Source organism: Rana temporaria, chromosome 6 (genome assembly GCF_905171775.1).
Source record: "Rana temporaria chromosome 6, aRanTem1.1, whole genome shotgun sequence".
In the NCBI taxonomy this organism is placed as follows: domain Eukaryota; kingdom Metazoa; phylum Chordata; class Amphibia; order Anura; family Ranidae; genus Rana; species Rana temporaria.
Genome location: NC_053494.1, coordinates 60,672,615 through 60,693,272, shown reverse-complemented (window position 1 = coordinate 60,693,272; position 20,658 = coordinate 60,672,615). Strand labels below are relative to the sequence as shown.

The following is a 20,658-nucleotide window of genomic DNA, read 5'->3' as shown; positions in this document are numbered from 1 at the left end:
CACAATCACTTGTAAACACATAAGTCTGGTTTCTGTGTTTACAAGTGACAGCTTTGTAACCCCCTGAACTCTGCACTCTGTGTCATGATCTGTGTCATGACTCTGGTCACCTGCTGGTGGCACTGTTCTCTTCAGTAACAGGGGTGCAGTTCTGGTGGCCTCCAGCAGGTGTCGCTCAATACAGATTTGCACAGGTATTTAAGCCCGCCCTAAACTGGAGTTCAGGGCTTCAGTATTTGCTTGTCAGCCTGTTCCCTGCCTGACCTGTTGCCCATCTGTTCCTGCTTCGCTCCCTGCCCTGGATCCTGTCGCTTATTGACCCCGGCTTGTATTTTGGACTTCGCTGCTCTCTCCTATCCTTGACCCCTGGCTTGGACCTCGGACTTGCTTATGCCTTATCCCTTGCATTACCTGCTTAGTGGTTTTTGGTTGCTGTGTCACGCTTGCTTCCATTGATTGTTTTTCACGTGTGCTTTAACTTAATAAACATATATATATTTTTCACTATGTTGGTGCCTGTTTCCATTAGTGCAGCCCATTGACCTGTACTCAGTACTCGGATGCCTGCGTGGGCATCCCCTGACATAATACTGAAGCCATATAAACAGGTCGGCTGCACTTGGGAAATTGGCTCTGGGCATTTGGTTTTATAAAAATGCATCTAGAAGAGATTGTGTACCTGTCACTCTTGGCAACAGATGACAGAGATTTCTGCTATCAGGAATTAAGTGAATACACTAGTGAGCAGTTGTTGGAATGTATCCGTATGGCTCATGTTTTTATTGATCATGGCAGTGTTTTGTTTGATGATGTGCAGCCATTGATTCGGATCTGCACAGAGTTGGCTCAGTCTGATGCTGCTACTGGGCGTGACGATTACACACCTCCTTTTAGTGCAGCTCAGGTAGAGTCTTTGGTGTGGCTGTTGGAGGATGATTCAGCCTTCTTTCATGAGCAGTACTCAGCTTGTCCTCAACAGGTGCTTGCAGCATGCATTAATTCTGTGCAGTCTCTGGTCAGACAAGCCAGGTGCAAATCTGATTTTGTACAGCCATTATTACAAGCCTGGTCCAGTTTGTTGTACTCAGCCCCTGCCAGCTTCCAACCATCCATTTCTAGTTACCAACCTGCTGGGATGTCTTTTTCTTTACCCCCAATTCCCACTTTTGCTGAACAATACACCCTGCTAACAACAAAGTACCAGTCCCCTGTTTCCTCCTGCTGCACCTACCCTGCCTTTAACCCTTCTGCTGCTTCTCAACTGCCTCCGTTTGTTCCACCAAAATCCTCTTCACCCCTACCAGCCGTATCCATTACCTCCAACCCTATACCCATATACAAACCCCCAGTGGTGAAACCAAAGAAGAAGAAGAAAACGTTTTTTCCAACCCACTCGATCCTGCCACTAACCCAATCTGCATCCACTTCAGCCAACCTGCTTCAGTCTGTTCCAATGCCACCTGCCCAGCCTGTTCCAGTGCCATCTGTTCAGCCTGTTCCAGTGCCACCTGCCCAGCCTGTTCCAGTGCCGTCTGTTCAGCCTGTTCCAGTGCCATCTGTTCAGCCTGTTCCAGTGCCATCTGTTCAGCTTGTTCCAGTGCCGTCTGTTCAGCCTGTTCCAGTGCCGTCTGCTCAGCCTGTTCCAGTGCCAGCGGTCCAGCCTGTTGTGCCAGTTGCCCAGCCTGTTGTGCCAGTTGCCCAGCCTGTTGTGCCAGTTGCCCAGCCTGACGTGCCAGTTGCCCAGCCTGACATGCCAGTTGCCCAGCCTGACGTGCCAGTTGCCCAGCCTGACGTGCCAGTTGCCCAGCCTGACGTGCCAGTTGCCAAGTTTGTTGTGCCGGGTGCCCAGCCTGACGTGCCGGGTGCCCAGCCTGACGTGCCAGGTGCCCAGCCTGACGTGCCAGGTGCCCAGCCTGACGTGCCAGGTGCCCAGCCTGGCGTGCCAGTTGCCCAGCCTGACGTGCCAGTTGCCCAGCCTGACGTGCCAGTTGCCAAGTTTGTTGTGCCAGTTGCCCAGCCTGTTGTGCCAGTTGCCCAGCCTGACGTGACAGTTGCCCAGCCTGACGTGCCAGTTGCCCAGCCTGACGTGCCAGTTGCCCAGCCTGACGTGCCAGTTGCCAAGTTTGTTGTGCCAGTTGCCCAGCCTGACGTGCCAGTTTCCCAGCCTGACGTGCCAGTTGCCCAGCCTGACGTGCCAGTTGCCCAGCCTGACGTGCCAGTTGCCCAGTTTGTTGTGCCAGTTGCCCAGCCTGACGTGCCAGTTGCCCAGCCTGACGTGCCAGTTGCCCAGCCTGACGTGCCAGTTGCCCAGCCGGAGGTGTTCCTGTCTGCTGCCCAGCCGGAGGTGTTCCAGTCTGCTGCCCAGCCGGAGGTGTTCCTGTCTGCTGCCCAGCCGGAGGTGTTCCTGTTTTCTGCCCAGCCGGAGGTGTTCCTGTTTTCTGCCCAGCCGGAGGTGTTCCTATTTTCTGCCCAGCCGGAGGTGTTCCTGTCTGTTGCCCAGCCGGAGGTGTTCCTGTCTGCTGCCCAGCCGGAGGTGTTCCTGTCTGCTGCCCAGCCGGAGGTGTTCCTGTCTGCTGCCCAGCCGGAGGTGTTCCTGTCTGCTGCCCAGCCGGAGGTGTTCCTGTCTGCTGCCCAGCCGGAGTTGTTTCTGTCTTCTGCCCAGCCGGAGTTGTTTCTGTCTTCTGCCCAGCCGGAGTTGTTCCTGTCTTCTGCCCAGCCGGAGTTGTTCCTGTCTTCTGCCCAGCCGGAGTTGTTCCTGTCTGCTGCCCAGCCAGAGGTGTTCCTGTCTGCTGCCCAGCCGGAGGTGTTCCTGTCTGCTGCCCAGCCGGAGGTGTTCCTGTCTGCTGCCCAGACGGAGGGGTTCCTGTCTACTGCCCAGCCTGATTTGCCACCGTCTGCTGATCTGCCACCATCTGCGGCCCAGTCTGGCGGCCTGGTTCCTGTTGTCCGCCCCGACGTCCTGGGTACGGGCTCCCAGCCTGACGTGCCTGACTTTCAGTTTGATGTGTCACTTTCCCAGCCTAATGACCCTAAATTCGCTGCCTGGCCTGTTTCCACCTCTAGATACCAACTTCCAGACCCTGGTGGTGGTAGGATGCAGGTTCCGTTTCCGGACTCGGGGGGCTGGTCTCCCAATGGGTTAAAGGGCTGGGACCGAAGGACTATTTGGGACTCTTCTGCATCCACATGCACTACCAGGGAAAGGGCAGAATGGGGTGTCCAGAGGCCACCCCTTGGGGGGGGGAACTGTCATGATCTGTGTCATGACTCTGGTCACCTGCTGGTGGCACTGTTCTCTTCAGTAACAGGGGTGCAGTTCTGGTGGCCTCCAGCAGGTGTCGCTCAATACAGATTTGCACAGGTATTTAAGCCCGCCCTAAACTGGAGTTCAGGGCTTCAGTATTTGCTTGTCAGCCTGTTCCCTGCCTGACCTGTTGCCCATCTGTTCCTGCTTCGCTCCCTGCCCTGGATCCTGTCGCTTATTGACCCCGTCTTGTATTTTGGACTTCGCTGCTCTCTCCTATCCTTGACCCCTGGCTTGGACCTCGGACTTGCTTATGCCTTATCCCTTGCATTACCTGCTTAGTGGTTTTTGGTTGCTGTGTCACGCTTGCTTCCATTGATTGTTTTTCACGTGTGCTTTAACTTAATAAACATATATATATTTTTCACTATGTTGGTGCCTGTTTCCATTAGTGCAGCCCATTGACCTGTACTCAGTACTCGGATGCCTGCGTGGGCATCCCCTGACAGTATGTAATGCAATTCTGGTATTTAATGCCCCTTTAAGACCCTTCTACTGTTTGTGAAATCTGAACGGGTCTTGGTTGAGTTCCTGCACCTATTTTCTGAGAAAAAAAACTCTGAATAGAATTATAGAGTTTTTGAATCCTGTAAAGGGGGGTTAGGGACCAAGGGGGGGGGGGGTATAAATCAAAAGGCAGCCCGATAGATTTACCCTTTTCCCTGAAGATGATGACCTGATCTGAGGAGCATGGTGACGTAATACCTCTCTCTCTCTCTCCTCCTCCTTCTCTCCCTCCCCATCTCTCTCTCTCTCTCTCTCTCCCCCTACTTCCCTCTATCTTAAGATTTTGCATGAGAGTATATTAAAAGTCTGTGGAGATCCATTGTAACCATATCTGAGTTAGGCCTTAGTTATCCTTGTAATCTGGCAACACTATACCTGTAACATCACCTAGGGATATTTGGTAAACGCTAATCATTAATTTTCTTCATCTCTGTCTTTTTCCCTTCCTTACTGCTTTTCTTAACATACTGTTGAGTCCTCTACAGCCATATTCTTATTTGTACCATGTATGTTGTAACAATATTCAGCAGTATCCTCTCTGTTTTAACAAGTGATATTTATGTTAGGGTTGTAAATATTGGATTAATACAAGTTTCTTCTCTGTATCAATAAATGTAATCATTTTTTTCTTTTTTCACACCGCTATTCTTTGTTTTAATTTTTATATAGACAAAAAGGTTTTAATCGCTTATTTTAAATATTTAAGTGCGGTATAAATATTTCCATGACCCAGTGTCCATATAACATCTCACAGTGTACCCAGAGCAAGCAAGGATCAGATCTTTTGATTGATCTTTCTAAGGATGTATTGATTGATCTTTCTAACGATCTTTTGACTGTTCTGCCTCTTTAATCTAAGCATTGAAAGTGTGATCTCTGTTAGGGATGAGCTTCGTGTTCGAGTCAAACTCATGTTCGACTCGAACATCGTATGTTCGACCGTTCGTCGAATTGCGAACGTTATGGTCCGTTCAAGCCAAATTTGAGTGGTGCGTCATGGCCCATAATCCACTGCGGCACCGCAGTGCATTGCTGGCTAATGATTGGCCAAACATGCACTATGACCTGCATGCTTGGCCAATCACAGCGCCGTCTGTACAGAGAGACGTAACTGGCCAAAGCCAGGGTGGCTTTGGCTAATTATGCCTCAGGGGATTTAGTACACGCCCCACACTATATAAGGCCGCCTGGAAGTGGGCCTTGTGTAGTGTGTTGCGGCGTTGGTGAAAGACAGAGAGAGAGAGAGAGACAGTGTCATTTTCAATTGAGTTAGATAGAGCAGGCATGCAGGCGAGTCAGTTAGCTGCAGTGACAGTGTGTAGAGGATATATATGCATCCCAGGTGTTGTATATATATTTACAGTGGGGATCGAAAGTTTGGGCACCCCAGGTAAAAATGTGTATTAATGTGCATAACAAAGCCAAGGAAAGATGGAAAAATCTCAGATTAGACATTCTTATAATATGTCAAAAAAAGTTAGATTTTATTTCCATCATTTACACTTTCAAAATTACAGAAAGCAAAAAATGGCGTCTGCAAAAGTTTGGGCACCCTGCAGAATTTATAGCATGCACTGCCCCTTTGCAAAGCTGAGATCTGCCAGTGTCATGGATTGTTCTCAATCAGGTGATGTCAATCTGAGGCCCCGTACACACGGCCGAGGAACTTGACGTGCCAAACACATCGAGTTCCTCAGCCAGTTCAGTCCTGGAGCCGCCGAGGACCTCGGCGGGCCGAGTTCTCCCATAGAACAACGAGGAAATAGAGAACATGTTCTCTATTTCCTCGCCGAGGTCCTCGTCGGCTTTCTCGCCCGAAAGTGTACACACGGCCGGGTTTCTCTGCAGAATTCAGCCAGAAACTCGGTCGGAAGCTGAATTCTGCCGAGGAAACTGGTCGTGTGTACGGGGCCTCAAAGTTTTTAAATGCCCAGACTCATCTGACCTTGCCCCAACAATCAGCACCATGGGTTCTTCTAAGGAGTTGTCTAGAAAACTGAAACTGAAAATAGTTGACGCTCACAAAGCTGGAGAAGGCTATAAGAATCTAGCAAAGCATTTTCAGATGTCAATATCCTCTGTTCGGAATGTAATTAAGAAATGTCAGTCATCAGGAACAGTGGAAGTTAAAGCAAGATCTGGAAGACCAAGAAAAATATCAGACAGAACAGCTCGCAGGATTGTGAGAAAAGCAATTCAAAATCCTGGAGACACTGGAGTTATGGTACACTATTCCACTATAAAGAGATACTTGTACAAATATGGTCTTCATGGAAGAGTCATCAGAAGAAAACCTCTTCTATACGTCCTCACCACAAAAATTGGCGTTTGAACTTTGCAAATGAACATATAGACAAGCCTGATGCATTTTGGAAACAAGTTCTGTGGATCGATGAGGTTAAAATATAACTTTTTGACCGGAATGAGCAAAGGTATGTTTGGAGAAGAAAGGGCACAGAATTTTATGAAAAGAACCTCTGTCCAACTGTTAAGCATAGGGGTGGATCAATCATGCTTTGGGGTTGTATTGCAGCCAGTGGCACAGGAAACATTTCACAAGTAGAAGGAAAATGGATTCAATAAAATTTCAGCAAATTTTTTTATGGTAACTTGATGCCATCTGTGAAAAAGCTGAAGTTAAAGAGAGGGTGGCTTCTACAAATGGATAATGATCCTAAACACACCTCAAAATCCACAGGGATTACATCAAGAGGCGTAAACTGAAGGTTTTGCCATGGCCTTCACAATCTCCTGACCTCATCATAATTGAAAATCTATGGATAGACCTTAAAAGAGCAGTGCGCGACAGACAGCCCAGAAATCTCAAAGAACTGGAAGACTTTTGTAAGGAAGAATAGGCAAAGATACCTCAAGCAAGAATTGAAAGACTCTTGGCTGGCTACAAAAAGTGTTTACAAGCTGTGATACTTGCCAAAGGGGGCAGTACAAGATATTAACTCTGTAGGGTGCCCAAACTTTTGCAGACGCCATTTTTTGTTTTCTGTAATTTTGAAAGTGTAAATGATAGAAATAAAGGGCCAGATTCATGTAGCTCAGCGGATCTTTAGATCAGCCAGATCTACCTGTTTTACGATCCGCCGGTGCAATTTAGCGAGGCTAGTGCATGATTCATAAAGCACTTACCTCGCAAATTGCACCGTCGGATCCTAACTCCCCCCGGCGGAATGCAAATTCCGCGGCTAGGGGGAGTCTACAATTTAAATCAGGCGAGTTCCCGCGCCGATTTAACTGCGCATGCGCCGCCGGCGAAAAAGCCCAGTGCGCATGCTCCAAATGACGTGGCTAGGACGTCATTGTTTTTGGCGGCTAGGTTACTTACGGCCATCCGTATTCCCGACGTACTTACGTAAACAACGTAACAAATTTAAAACTCGGCGCGGGAACGTCGGCCATACTTAACATTAGCTACCCCTCATATTAGCAGGGGTAGCTCTCCGCCGGAAAAAGCCGAACGCAAACGACGTTGAAAAAGAGCTACGGGCGGGCGTACGGACGTGAATCAGAGGTTCTCCTCATTTGCATATGCGACGTTTAAAAAAAAGCGACGACACCTAGCGGCTGGCGGGAGATTACAGCCTAAGATTCGACTGGTGTAAGTCACTTACACCAGTCGTATCTAAGGGAGATCTATGCAGAACTGATTCTTATGAATCAGTCGCATAGCTCCGACCGTGGGATCTCACAGATCCGACCGTCGGCTCTCACAGATACGACGGCGGATCAGGAGATCCGCCGTCGTATCCATTGATGAATCTGGCCCAATATCTTTTTTTGACATATTCTAAGAATGTCTAATCTGTAATTTGATGCCTTTTAGGCCCCATACTCACGACCAAACATGTCTGCTGAAACTGGTCCGCGGACCAGTTTCAGCGGACATGTTCGTTCGTGTGTAGGCAGTAACGGACAGGATTTCAGCAAACATTCGTCGGCCAGACCGTTTTCCAACGAACAACTGTTTCCTGGTCTTGCTTTAAAACAGTCTGCTGGAATCGTGTCCGTCAGACATGTTCGGTCGTCTGTACACAAAAGCAGCGTACAAAAACCCCGCGCATGCTCAGTACAAATGAGGAGACGGGAGCGCTCGTTCAGGTAAAACTCGCGTTTGTTTGGGATATGGCACATTCGTCATTAGAAACCTTTTATTCTAGCAAGAGAACAATGTCTTAAAAAGGCGCACTAAACCACAGTTTCTTGCCTCGTTTTATTAATTCTTCTCTTGCTATAATAACCCCGTTCTCTTGCTGATGCAATTTCAATAGAGTTGTCCCATACTGAAATGTCAATTTCTTGCTTGTGATGTAATCTTTTAATAATGTTTTCTATGCCAGACGTGTGTTTTGGTTGGTGGTCCTCCATAATTTATTGTAGTCATTTTTGTAAAGGAATGTGCATCTTTTTAATTTTTTATGTTGTTTCTAGTTATGTCACCCTTTTTTTTTTTTTTTTTTTTTTACATGTTTTTTTTGGTTTATTTTTTTTTTTTTTTTTTTTTTGTGTTTCATTTGAGAATATTGAACCATATTGGCACACCAAATGTCCCCCCCCCCCCCCCCCCAAGGAGTGTGTCCTTTGTAAATGACACATTGTATATTTATTAAAGGTTTGCTGCCTAATAATCCCCACAGTATAACAAACAATAGACATGTTTTCAAATGAAAGCAAAAAGCCTTTTATTTTGGCAAATGTCATCCCAAAAATTAAACAGAACGGCAGCACTAGAATCGATAGCAAACTATATGCAAACTGGCATTTCCAACATGGTGAAGGAGAAACTTCCAAGCCTCAGGAGCCAAACACAAAAATATGAAGCAGCAGCACAGAAACAAAGGAACCCAAACTGTGGTAGTCCAAACAATATGTCCTTTATGTGGAAGGAAATGGAAGGCAGAAAATCAACGTTTCCTCCTCTTTCCAACCTTCCCTCCAGGCAGCCTTCCAGCGGATCTTACACGGGCTCTTGCAGGTGGGGTCGATGTGGCAGCAGGAGGATGGTGTTCCGCAAGCCGGGCCGGGTCACATAGCCCAGTCTCTGGGGTCAGCAGGCCCTTCTGCATCCACCAAAGGACCTGGTTCATCAGGGCCTTTGCCAGTCTTCTCTGGTCCTCCTCCCCTTCATTCAAATCATGTGCCAAGGAGGCACTGAAGGCCTCTGTGGGGTTGAGGGGGGCCCTCATGATGGCGCTTGCCTCCTGTATCATGCGGAGGCTTGCCTCCTCCACAGGCCTCAACTGCCTCCTTCGGCCTGATGGCCTCACCTGGGGGGAGAAGACTGGCTGGTGGTGGTTCTCCTGGCCGGGGGGACCTGCTGCAGGCCACTGGGCCCAGCCTCCTCCTGGCTGCCACTGACCCCGGCCTCCTCCTGGCTGCCACTGACCCCGGCCTCCTCCTGGCTGCCACTGACCCCGGCCTCCTCCTGGCTGACAGACACCTGAGGATCTGCCACCTCCTGGCTGATCTCTTCTTCCTGTGTGGGACAAAATTGACATTTTTTACAATTTCGCTAAATAAAACCACACTCATTTTCATGTTTTTCGTTTAGTATTTTCTGTTCATTATTACTTGAATACACTCTACTTCTGACCCCTGCAGTTGTCATCCCTGACACCTATTTGTCTGTACACCTTTTTTTTTGCTTTTTCCCAGCTTGGCTTTTCTTTTACAATATCAAATCATTAATCCACCAAGAATTATTTACGCCAGAAATATAGAGGAAACTACTATACCTCCTCATCGAAGGGTGGCAGATCTGCATCTCTGTCAGCCAGGCCCTCTTCCTCCGACTCTGCAGGGCTGTGGTCATCTGGGGAATGTCCGCTGGAAGGTAGCATGGAGGAAAGGTTGGAAGAAAGACTCGACATCGTTTTCCTGCCTTCCATTTCGTCCCGCAAAAAAGCCATCTGTTTGTAATACCACAGTTTGGGTTCCTTTGCTTGTGTTGCTGCTGCTCCCGATTTTTTGCTTTTATTAGCTTTGTTTGCTCTCCTGTATGTGCTTCTGAGGTTGGCAAGTTTATCCTTCACCATGTTGGCAGTGCATCCTGGCACCCATGTTTGCATATAGTTTGCTAGCTCTTCTAGTGCTGCCGCTCGTACATCTTTATTACAATATAAAGAGTGCTTGGAATTCCACAGGATGGGCGTGTCCTGATATTTTTGGAGTAAGGCCTCTATAGCTTCCTTTGTTTGTAGGAGGTCCATTTCCCTTTTAGAAAAATGATATTTCTTTTTGAGTCTAGATTCGCAAAACATAAACCAAAGAAAAATAAATTTTCAAAAGGATCAGCGTTGACCTTGATATAATATGTGTCTTTAAATTTATTACCTATATCTAATTACAAACACAGTCTCTCTTGTTGTAAAAATGATTGTCAGCTCGGCCGCATTGGTTGTACCAAACATTGATTTGATAGATGCAGAGCCATTGTTAACATTGCAGTAAATATTTTTAATATAGACAAATAAACAATGCTTACAAATGACAGTATTCATCTAGGCACTCTTTCATGTGTAAATCTCATGCCCCTGACAATGGATGAGATAAAAGACACTTCCTAATGACCTTTGTACAACCAACACTTGAACAATACTTTGCCTGATCTGAATACACCATTCAAAAAGTTGTCAATGAGGTACAGCATTGTTCACATCTCTATTTTGTGAGTTGTCCAAAAGCATTTGGATACCAAAATAACATTGTGGTACCCCATAGACAGAATAGCTTAAAAAGGGTGCAACCAACAGCCCAAACCCCCATCCCATGTGTCTACATTTTCCAGGCCTCTGCTGATCCCATTTTTAATTTCCTTACCTTCCTGTCTCTCGCTCCTCGTTTCTCACGCTCGCCTAATTACCGCGTAAGATGCGTAATCACGGCGTGCACCTTTTAAACACTCCGCGTATTTATTAAACCCCGCCCTCGTCACCTTTGCTAGGCCCCTAATCAATGAGTTTAGGAAATATGGCGTTAACTGTGTATGTTCTGGATGCGCTCGAAGATTCTCCGCGTAACCTACGTAAACACGTTGTTTGCATTCTATACACTCCGCGTATGTATTAAACGCCGCCCTCTTCTCCGCCCATGGCGTAACAATTCATCTTTTCCCCGCCCATAATCTCTGTGGGAAAGGAAAGATGGCGATGTCACACGAGCGGGCACGATGCTCTCATGCCACAAGTGAAGGGACAGAGGCAGGGACGTCCCGATCAAGGCAAAGAAGATATAAAGCCACTAATATGCGGTTCCAGGAAATGGTGGAGTTAGTTTACATCATGCGAAAGAAGGACTATGATGGTGAATTAGGGCCATACAAGACCCCTAACCGCCGAAAGGCACATATTATGGACAAGGTGGCGAGGAGAATGCAGAGGATGTTTGGGATCACCAGGTCCAAGGAACAGCTGAGGAAACGCTGGTCAGACTTAAAATTGAGGGAGCCACATCAGATGAAGAAAATACTTAAAATTCTGCGTAAAAGTAAGTAAATATATATTGGGGTTGGGGGGGGGGGGTGGGTGATTGTCTGCAATAATGTGTTGCCATGTATATTTCACCATCTGCCTCCTTGGCCTGCTTGTAATTTTAAAAACATGTTGTCATTTTTTTTTTAGGACATAAATAACTACATATTTACAAATAGTGTTCTTAGTAAACCACGTAACATCACATAGTTTCTCAGAAAGGCTCGGTTATTCCAGGAACAACACACCTGGACATGACTCACTGGCCAAAAACTTTGTTGGTAAACATTGTGTAAAAGCTAGTTCTAAAAAAATTAAATAGGAGAATGGGAAAGGCAAACAGGATTCATTCTAAAAACAGTGGTAATAAAGCAGATGTTTTCACAGCTGCAATGCAGAGCACCTGTGTCTCCCCAAATCAAAAATGTGTTTTGGTAGGGTCTCCCAGAAATACTGTTTAGGGGGGACATCCATGTGTGTCACTTTGCTAAAAAGGGGCAGGATCAGAGCTTGCCATAGAAGTAATTCCAAAATGTAGGTTTGGTGAAATATAAAAGTCACTAAATGAAAGCCTCTTCTAAGCAATGTGTGCGATTTATGCTCTCCAATATCTGTGTGCTGATGAGTCTACATTTTTTTTGGGTTATTTAAGGGGAAAGAAGTCGCCAGCATTTGGAGGAGGCAGAGAGGGCCAGACAAGGCCAAAATCTTCCATCTCAACATGTGGAGGAGGAGGAGGATGTGGAAGGAGAAGAGGATGTGGAAGGAGAAGAGGATGTGGAAGGAGAAGAGGATGTGGAAGGAGAAGAGGATGTGGAAGGAGAAGAGGATGTGGAAGGAGAGGAGGAAGGAAGAAAGGAGGAAGGAAGAGAGGAGGAAGAAGTAATTTTGGACTTAGAATTTATAGCAGATGAAGGGCAAGTGGCGGAAGAACAATTTGGCGAATTGAAAGAAGGTGGATTGATGGATGAAGGAGGAGTCGAAGATGATGGGGAAGTGGTGGAAGAAGGAGTGATAGAAGATGATGGGGAGGTGGTGGAAGAAGGAGGAGTGATAGAAGATGTCGAAGAGGTGGAAAGGAGAAGCCCATCAGGTCAGTGTCACCCTAGCTTGATTAAAAAAAACATATGTAGATAGGCCTCATCGAAAAATAATTTTGGAAATGACCATTTTTTGAATTTTTTTAGGGGAGGAGGATGGTGTGCCAATATTTTCACGTGCAAGTGCTGCTATAATTATTCAGCAGGTAATGGAGTGCAGCACTGAAATGCACAATATGCGTGAAAGGATGGTTGTCATGGAAGAGAATTTAACAAATGTCCTTTTGGAATGCTGCACGGAAATGGACAATATGCGGCAAAGAATGATGGTCATCGAATCTAATTTTAAAAATATTATTGACATGATGGGCCGTGTCAAAGACTGAAACACCCCCCGCCCATCCCCCGCCCCCACAAACATTTTTACTGTTTTAATAATGAATACGCCAAAATTTGAAGATACACACACAGTGTGCCAACATGTGCTATCTGCCATCACAGAATATCTAGTGTCTGTGCTTTGTGGGTCCAACCCCCTCCTCCATCCTCAAGTAGTTGAGAGGAAGGGTTTGCTCCCACAAAACACAGACATTGATCACCCATGATGTCAGATAGCACATGTGGCCATTTGTCTGTTGAACCAATGACATTTGGCGAGTTTGCACTGAATGTGTGTATCTTCAAATTTTGGCGTGTTCCAGTGTGAAAGCACACCATGACTGACTGCTGTTGTGAGTTTTTATATTTTTATAATTGTATTTTTTTACTTTTTGACCATGTTGAACATTTTTGGATACTATAAAGTTAAACACCTTCAAAAAATTAAAAAGATATATATATAGAATTATAAATCTCTCTAATCACTGAATTTAGTGAAGTCGAGATTTGACTCCTAAATCTCAACAACAAATATTCGTATTGAAAAACACACCAAAAAAAATAATAAATTTTTAAAAAAATTTGGTTTTTGTGCATAAAAAATATGCCGAGAATAAAAAATACTAAGGCGGTAAACACCCCACCCAAAATATTCTATATATATATATATGTAAACAATAAATCTAACTATATTTGATAAACAAAAATGTGTACTTGTTAAAAAATGTATAATCTGCATAATATTTTTTGTTTAATTACCTGAAAAAAACAAAAAAAAAAACAAATTGTAGACTCCTAAGTACAAAAGCAGGGAGTAATGAAAAAAAACTAAAATAATTTTTGGGGTCATGAACAAGCAAAAATTAAAAAAATTGACCTCCAAAATTTAAAATGGAGTTGCTTCTTATTTCTAGACTCAATACCCTGTTTGTAGATGAGTGAATACTGTGCAAAATGTGGTTATTTACTAAAAGTGGATAAATCAATTATGCAGTAAAATTGCAGAAGTTACTTAGAGAACCAGGAAGACAGATAAAAAGAGAAAAAGCATTAATGACAAACAACTGTATAAAGTCCAATGGTCTAATTATTTATTATTTGTGAGAATATTCCTTTCTTTGGGGGCCGAATTAGAAAGAAATATGATCTGGCATAGCAATGGCCCCCCGACCCATGAAGTACTCAACATATTTGTCGCGTACCTCACGAGCTGATTGGGGGGCCAAGCCAGCGCGACCAGTGTCCAGCCCGGGAAGGGGATCTGAGGGTAGTCTTGCCTCAGAACCGATGTTGGGTAGGTACGTCTGGGAGTGCCTGCGTAAAAAGTTGTGCAAAATGCAGCATGCAAATACAACGGTGTCCAATTTATATTCCGCCAGATGTATCGATGTCCTGAACAGGCGGAACCGGTTGGTGAGTATCCCAAAGGCATTCTCGACTACCCTCCGAGCCCTGGCCAACCGAAAATTAAACACACTCCTCTCTGAGGTGAGGGTCCTCTGGGGAAAAGGCCGCATGAGGTGAGGACCAAGCCCGAAAGCCTCGTCCGCTAGGAACACAAACGGAAGTCCTTCCACATTCTCTTCATCTTGTGGCAATGCCAGACCACCAGCTTGGAGACGATCATAGAAATCAGTCCGTGCGAACACTCCCCCATCAGACATCCGGCCGTTCTTCCCCACGTCCACATATAGAAACTCATACTGTGCCGACACCACCGCCATCAACACAATACTATGATAACCCTTGTAATTATAATAGTAGGACCCCGAGTGGGGTGGGGGCACAATGCGGACGTGTTTCCCATCTATTGCTCCACCGCAGTTTGGAAAATCCCACCGCTGGGCAAATTGGGAAGCCACAGACTGCCATTCCTGTGGTGTGGAGGGTAGCTGTGGGGACAAACAAAAAAAGAGATTTAGTACTTTGTAACAAAAACATCCTACAAGCATCCTTGTGACACTTCACAGTATTAAAATTGCATTACAAAAATGTGCATGGAGAATTTGGGAAATGAAATATATAGGGCCACTTCATTAAGAGACTCCACAGCCCTCTGATGGGGACAATAAAAGTTTGAAGGGGGGGGGGGACACAAAAACCAAAAAGTCATTTTTTAAAAAATGGCAAGGTGGGTTTGTCACTAGGATAGCATGCTGGACAGGTTAATATTGGGTAAGGGACAAATATGCAGGTAGGCCAAGAATAAAACATGTAAAGCTTATATCAACATGCATAGGGAGAAAAGGGAACGTTAGTTAAACACACAGCATATCTGGGAAATGAAAAATATAGTTAGTTATCAACATTATTACAGCCAGGAAACTTACCTTAATATACTCCTCATGCAGAACTTTGATGATGGCAGCACACGTGTCCGGTATGATGACCCCAAGCGCCTGCGGAGAGATGCCTGTCGAGAACTTGAGGTCCTGCAGGCTCCTCCCAGTCGCCAGGTACCGCAACGTGGCAATAAGCCTCTGCTCGGCCGTGATGGCTTGGCGCATCACAGTGTCCTGCCTCGTGATATAGGGGGACAGAAGATCCAGCAGACTGTTGAATACGGGGTCCGTCATGCGGAGAAAATTCCTAAAGTCATTAGGATTATTCTCCTGGATTTCCCTAAGCAGAGGCATATGTGAGAACTGGTCACGCTGGCGCAACCAATTCTTGGTCCAGAAACGCCTCCGCCCCCTGTTTCTGGCCAAAGTACTGGAATAATGAACATATCCAGCAGCCATCCCATAAACAGCACCAACTCGCGAAAATTGACGCTGCTGCTCCATCATGGCTTCAAACCGGCCGGCTGGTCAGTCAAGAACACACTCAAACAGAAAGCACTCGCAAATCCAGCACTACCTGCGACAAACGCGTGACAAACAGATACGAGCGCACAGGATGCAACTGCAAAAGCAGAAACAACCTGCTAGCCTATAGCCGAATGACAACTACGATCCAGCAAGCACACGCACTGAACCCGTGAATACACGCTGTCAAAGCCTGGAGACCGAGAAGCGCGAATCAGCTCTAACCAAACCTTCACTAACACGAGCAAACCCGTAACTAGCAAAAGAGGAACAGAGGGCGGCGCCATTAAGTTTGGTCTTCCCCTTTATAGTGACGTCGTACGTGGTTTACGTGCACGCGTTCCGGTACGACGGGAATTTGGTCCGCTGGTGTGTACAAGCCAGCGGAACAAAACAAAAATCAGCCTTGTACGCCGGAAACTGTCCGGCAGACAGTTTTCAGCGCACAGATCCGGTCGTGAGTACAAGGCCTTAGAGATTTTTCCATCTTTCCTTGGCTTCGTTATGCACATTAATACAAATTTTTACCTGGGGTGCCCAAACTTTCGATCCCCACTGTATACACTGTATTCAGCTTCACTAGATCCGTTCCTGTATGCTCTACCTAATATACTGACAGGCAGGCAGGTGATTGTGCTAGCTGCAGTATTTTCACTTAGTGTACAGTGTGCACCTAAAGCTTACCTGAATACAATTGCCAGTGTTCTCATACAAATACCGGCAGGGACATACAGTATTCAGTTTTATTGTCCTCTGCACAGTGTGCACCTAAAGCTTACCTGAATACAATTGCTGGTGTTATCATACAATTACAGGCAGGGACCTACAGTATTCAGTTGTATTGTCCTTTGCACAGTGTGCACCTAAAGCTTACCTGAATACAATTGCTGGTGTTCTCATACAAATACAGGCAGGGAGCTGCAGTATTTTGTTTTAGTGTCTATTTTGTAAGCGCTATAACACTTGTGCAAACCAATCAATATACGCTTATCAGATTTTTTTTTACCAAAAATATGTAAAAGAATATGCATTGGCCTAAACTTATGAAGAAATTTGTTTTTACATTTTGGGGGGGGGGGGGGGGGGATATTTATTATAGCAAAACATATATATTTTTTTGTTTATAGCGCAAAAAATAAGAACCACAGAGGTTATCAAATACCACCAAAAGAAAGCTCTATTTGTGGGAAAAAAATTAAAGTCAATTTTATTTGAATACATCGACGCCCGACGATGCAGTGCCATATCGCTAAAAATGGCCTGGTCATTAAGGGGGAAAATCTGGTCTGTAAGTGTGTAAAAAATTCAATTTAGGATGACAACCCTAGGTCAACACCTACAGTTAAGCACAGAGGTGGAGTGTATGACCCTGGTGCCCGCGTCATTGGATTTGATTGACAGCAGTGGGAGCCAATGGCTGCACTGCTGTCAATCGTGCCCATAGTGATTCGGGGCTCAGGTAAGTAAAATGGGGGGGCTGGGGGGCCTGACACTGCAAGGTGTTTTTTCACCTTAATGCATAGGATGCATTTAAGGTGAAAAAACACGAAGGTTTACAACCCTTTTAGGGATTTAGAGAAGATCTGTAAAGAAGAGTGGATCAAAATCCCTTCTGAGATATGTGCAAACCTGGTCACCAAGTACAAGAAAATGTCTTACCTCTGTGATTGCCAGCAAGGGTTTCTCTACCAAGTACTAAGTCATGCTTTGCTTGGGGATCAGATACTTATTTTACTCACTTAACTGCAACTTAATTTATAACATTTGTACCATGTGTTTTTTTGGGGGGGATTTTTGGTTGATATTCTGTTTCTATCATTTAAAATACACCTATGATAAAAAATGATAGACCCTTCATTTCTTTGTAAGTGGGCAAACTAACAATATCTGCAGGGGATCAAACAATTATTTTCCCCACTGTAGAAGTGGCCTGATCTAAACAATAATAGCTATCCTTTATAAATATACTAATCAATGCATTGATTGTACATGTCAAGTGTTGCACACAATTTAAGTTGTTAATGGCACAAATAAATATATGTATTTATCAAAAAATATGCACTCTTAGACTACATATGTATTAAATATACAATTACTACATTTTGCGATTTTTGTTGGCTCCAAGGTCTGTTATAGAATAATCACTCTTATGTACAGGCAAGAGACCAAATTATTTTGTTTATTTATCCGTGAGTTGTACCTACAGTGACAAGCCTAGATCCAAGCTCTTTAAAATAACCAATAATTTTCACGTGTAATTTCATGAATAATACAGAGTCTCTTGCCTGTATGGCTGTAGGAACGTCTTATACATATATACTCTTAGAATATTATATATCATTTTCACATATATATATATATTTATATCTGTATATATATCACTATAACTTTAAATCAATTTGTATAGATACAAATTTGTAGTTTTGTACTTTAGAAACAAATATATAAATATAGATTGTGTTTATACATACTCACACACATACATCAACAGGTATAGTGTTCAACATGTATAAGGACAAAACTGCATTTCAGATAGGTGCCACATATTTTAGTTTTTTTTTGTGTGTTATTTTTAGATGTTTTTCCACATTCACAAGTCAGATCACATATATTTATGCCTCCTTCAAAATGAAATAAGATAGTTTTCATGAACTAACATGTTAAATCAACTTTTAGAATTCTTAAGCAGCTCCAGATCGACATTTTCTATAGTGGATGGAATGAAAAGTCAGATGAGTGTGCAATGCCATGACAGTTATAACAATAATCAGCATATCTTGAGACATTGCCTGAACAAAGTTGATAAGACCAACATTGAACACGTGATTTGCATCATGAATATTAACTTAGGCACATAGGCTATCTGCTGCCATTAATCAGAAGCAGTTGAAATTCCAGATTCCAATCCCATGCGAGTAAGCGTGGTGACATCACCTCTTCTGGGGCTCTCACGTAACTTCTAGTGAAGCTGGGGAGACTCTGTCACACTCAGCCCGCGATCTCAGGCTGTGCCACTGCTCCACTGCTGTCCTATTCGAGTTCAACATTCTTCGCCAATGGTTTGATTCAGGGGAGCCGGATGAATACTGACCAATCACAATCCTTCCAATGAAATCATTGCTGCTTTTCATGTTATGTCCATAAACTGAAAGAAAAAGTAGATTTGATCTCAATCATCCCATTTTTTTAAATAGATACATTGATTATCATCAATATCGGCTTTTATCAAATACATAACATGGAAGATTTAACTGAGGAGTAGACTTGCTAACATTTGTAACAGCCATCAGCTTAAGCTAGACACATGCTAGTAGATTAAAAATAAATACATTTCAGTACATTCTTTGATTGACCAACATTTTTGACACTTTTCATTTGCTTTAAAAATCAACTTTGGAATGAATGGACTTTGCATCTCATCATTGATTAAAAATTAACGTCGATTTGGCCCCACTTACGATCATAAAATTGAAAGAACAACAGAAGGTTACATGTTTCATGTGTGGTGGACTTGCCCCAGGGTTAAATCTTTGGATCAGGGCCTTCGCTTTATTTCATACAGTCACGAATATGAAGGTCCCCAAAACCACTAAAATCACACATTTGAATTGAATGAATAGGGGGACCCCAAGTACAAAACAGTCTCTATTTTTTATTTCTAGTGGCTAAAATGACTATTGCAATGGAGTGGTGGTCCACCTAGCCATGATGAAAAATAAACTGTCCTGGATTATACAAAAAAAATGCTAGCCTTTTTAAAGACAAACAGACTAAGTTTGAGAAGACATGGAATCCTTGGCTGCTCTATTTGCAACCATTTGAATGAATATAGTAATCTAGTGCAGTGCTTTTTTTAGTCAATGTACCCTTTAAAGTTCTGCACAATCTCAAGGCACCCCATTCTAAAATATAAAAAACTAAACTAATAGTTTTACATAATGTGACATCTTAGGCCTCGTACAGACGGGCAAACATGTACGATGAAAACGGTCTGCCGGACCGTTTTCAGCGTACATGTCCGCCCGGAGATTCTGTATGATGGCTGTACACACCATCATACAGAAATCCGCGCGTACACGATACGCGGCGACGAGGCCGCGCCGTCGCCGCGAAGATGACACGGCAAAGTACGCGGCCCTGGCAGTTTAATGCTTCCACGCATGCGTCAAAGTCATTCGACGCATGCGAGGGATGGCGGTCGCTCGGACATGTACGGTAAGTCTGTACAGACGACCGAACATGTCCGACGGACAGGATTCCAGCGGGCATGTTTCTAAACAAGTTTAGAAACATTTGCCCGCTCGAAAAAGGCCCGGCGGGCAAATGTACGCTGGAATCCAGTCCGCTCGGCTGTACAGACGACCGAACATGTCTGCTGAAACTGGTCCGCGGACCAGTTTCAGCAAACATGTTCGGTCGTGTGTACGGGGCCTAACACACACATAGGACACCCAATGTTAGAGGGGATTTATTCTTTCAAAGCAAATACACGTTTGCACACTGGTACTGATTAATATTCCAGTGTTTTTCTTCTCCCTCACTCAGTTAATGTGACCCCATAGCAGCCGAAGAGAGGTAGGGGAGAGGCAAACAAAAATGCTGTGCAGACACTTGATGTCCTACTTATCAACCTATGATATAATTAGTTGTTACGATGCCAGGGGCTAGAAGGTTGTAATGGTGCACAATGAAAACCTGTTGCTTTGTGTAACTAAAATGCAGGCTTGATCCACCCTCTGGCTTGTACACAATTTTGGGGAAATTTTTAGGCAGTTTGCTAAGGCACCCCTGAAGAAACCTGAAGGCACCCCAGGGTACCTGGGTACCCTAGTTGAAAAAGGCTGATCTAGTGGTTCGGGCCTTTGCCCTTGCAGGGGAGGCTTCCAAACTCTTATTTTCTTTTCTCCACTTTCTCTTTTTTTTTTATATATTTTGAGGTCCTATTTACCCTCTTTTTTTTTTTTTTTTTTTTGCTCTTGGTTGTTTTTTTTTTGTCAGCTTTCAGTATCTCTAAAACACCTAAAGGATATTAGGGACACATCAATTATTTTCATGTTTGATCATCAATATATGACCAAAACTAAATTGACAGGTGCTGCCCAAGGCTCCACCAGGTCCTCTTATGTAGCAACAGCTTGCAG

General features: G+C 44.5%; 1 protein-coding gene across 2 annotated transcripts in view; it reads right to left on the bottom strand.

The window, feature by feature from the left end:
- Nucleotides 1-17,675: 17,675 nt before the first annotated feature.
- The window catches only part of SYT17 (synaptotagmin 17), a 228,729-nt gene continuing 225,746 nt past the window's right edge, over nucleotides 17,676-20,658 (bottom strand). For both annotated transcript variants that reach the window (XM_040356898.1, XM_040356899.1), the window contains exon 8: nucleotides 17,676-18,662. In XM_040356898.1, the coding sequence (XP_040212832.1) occupies nucleotides 18,466-18,662 (197 nt within the window). In that variant the 3' untranslated portion in view covers nucleotides 17,676-18,465. The remainder of the gene's footprint in view (nucleotides 18,663-20,658) is intronic.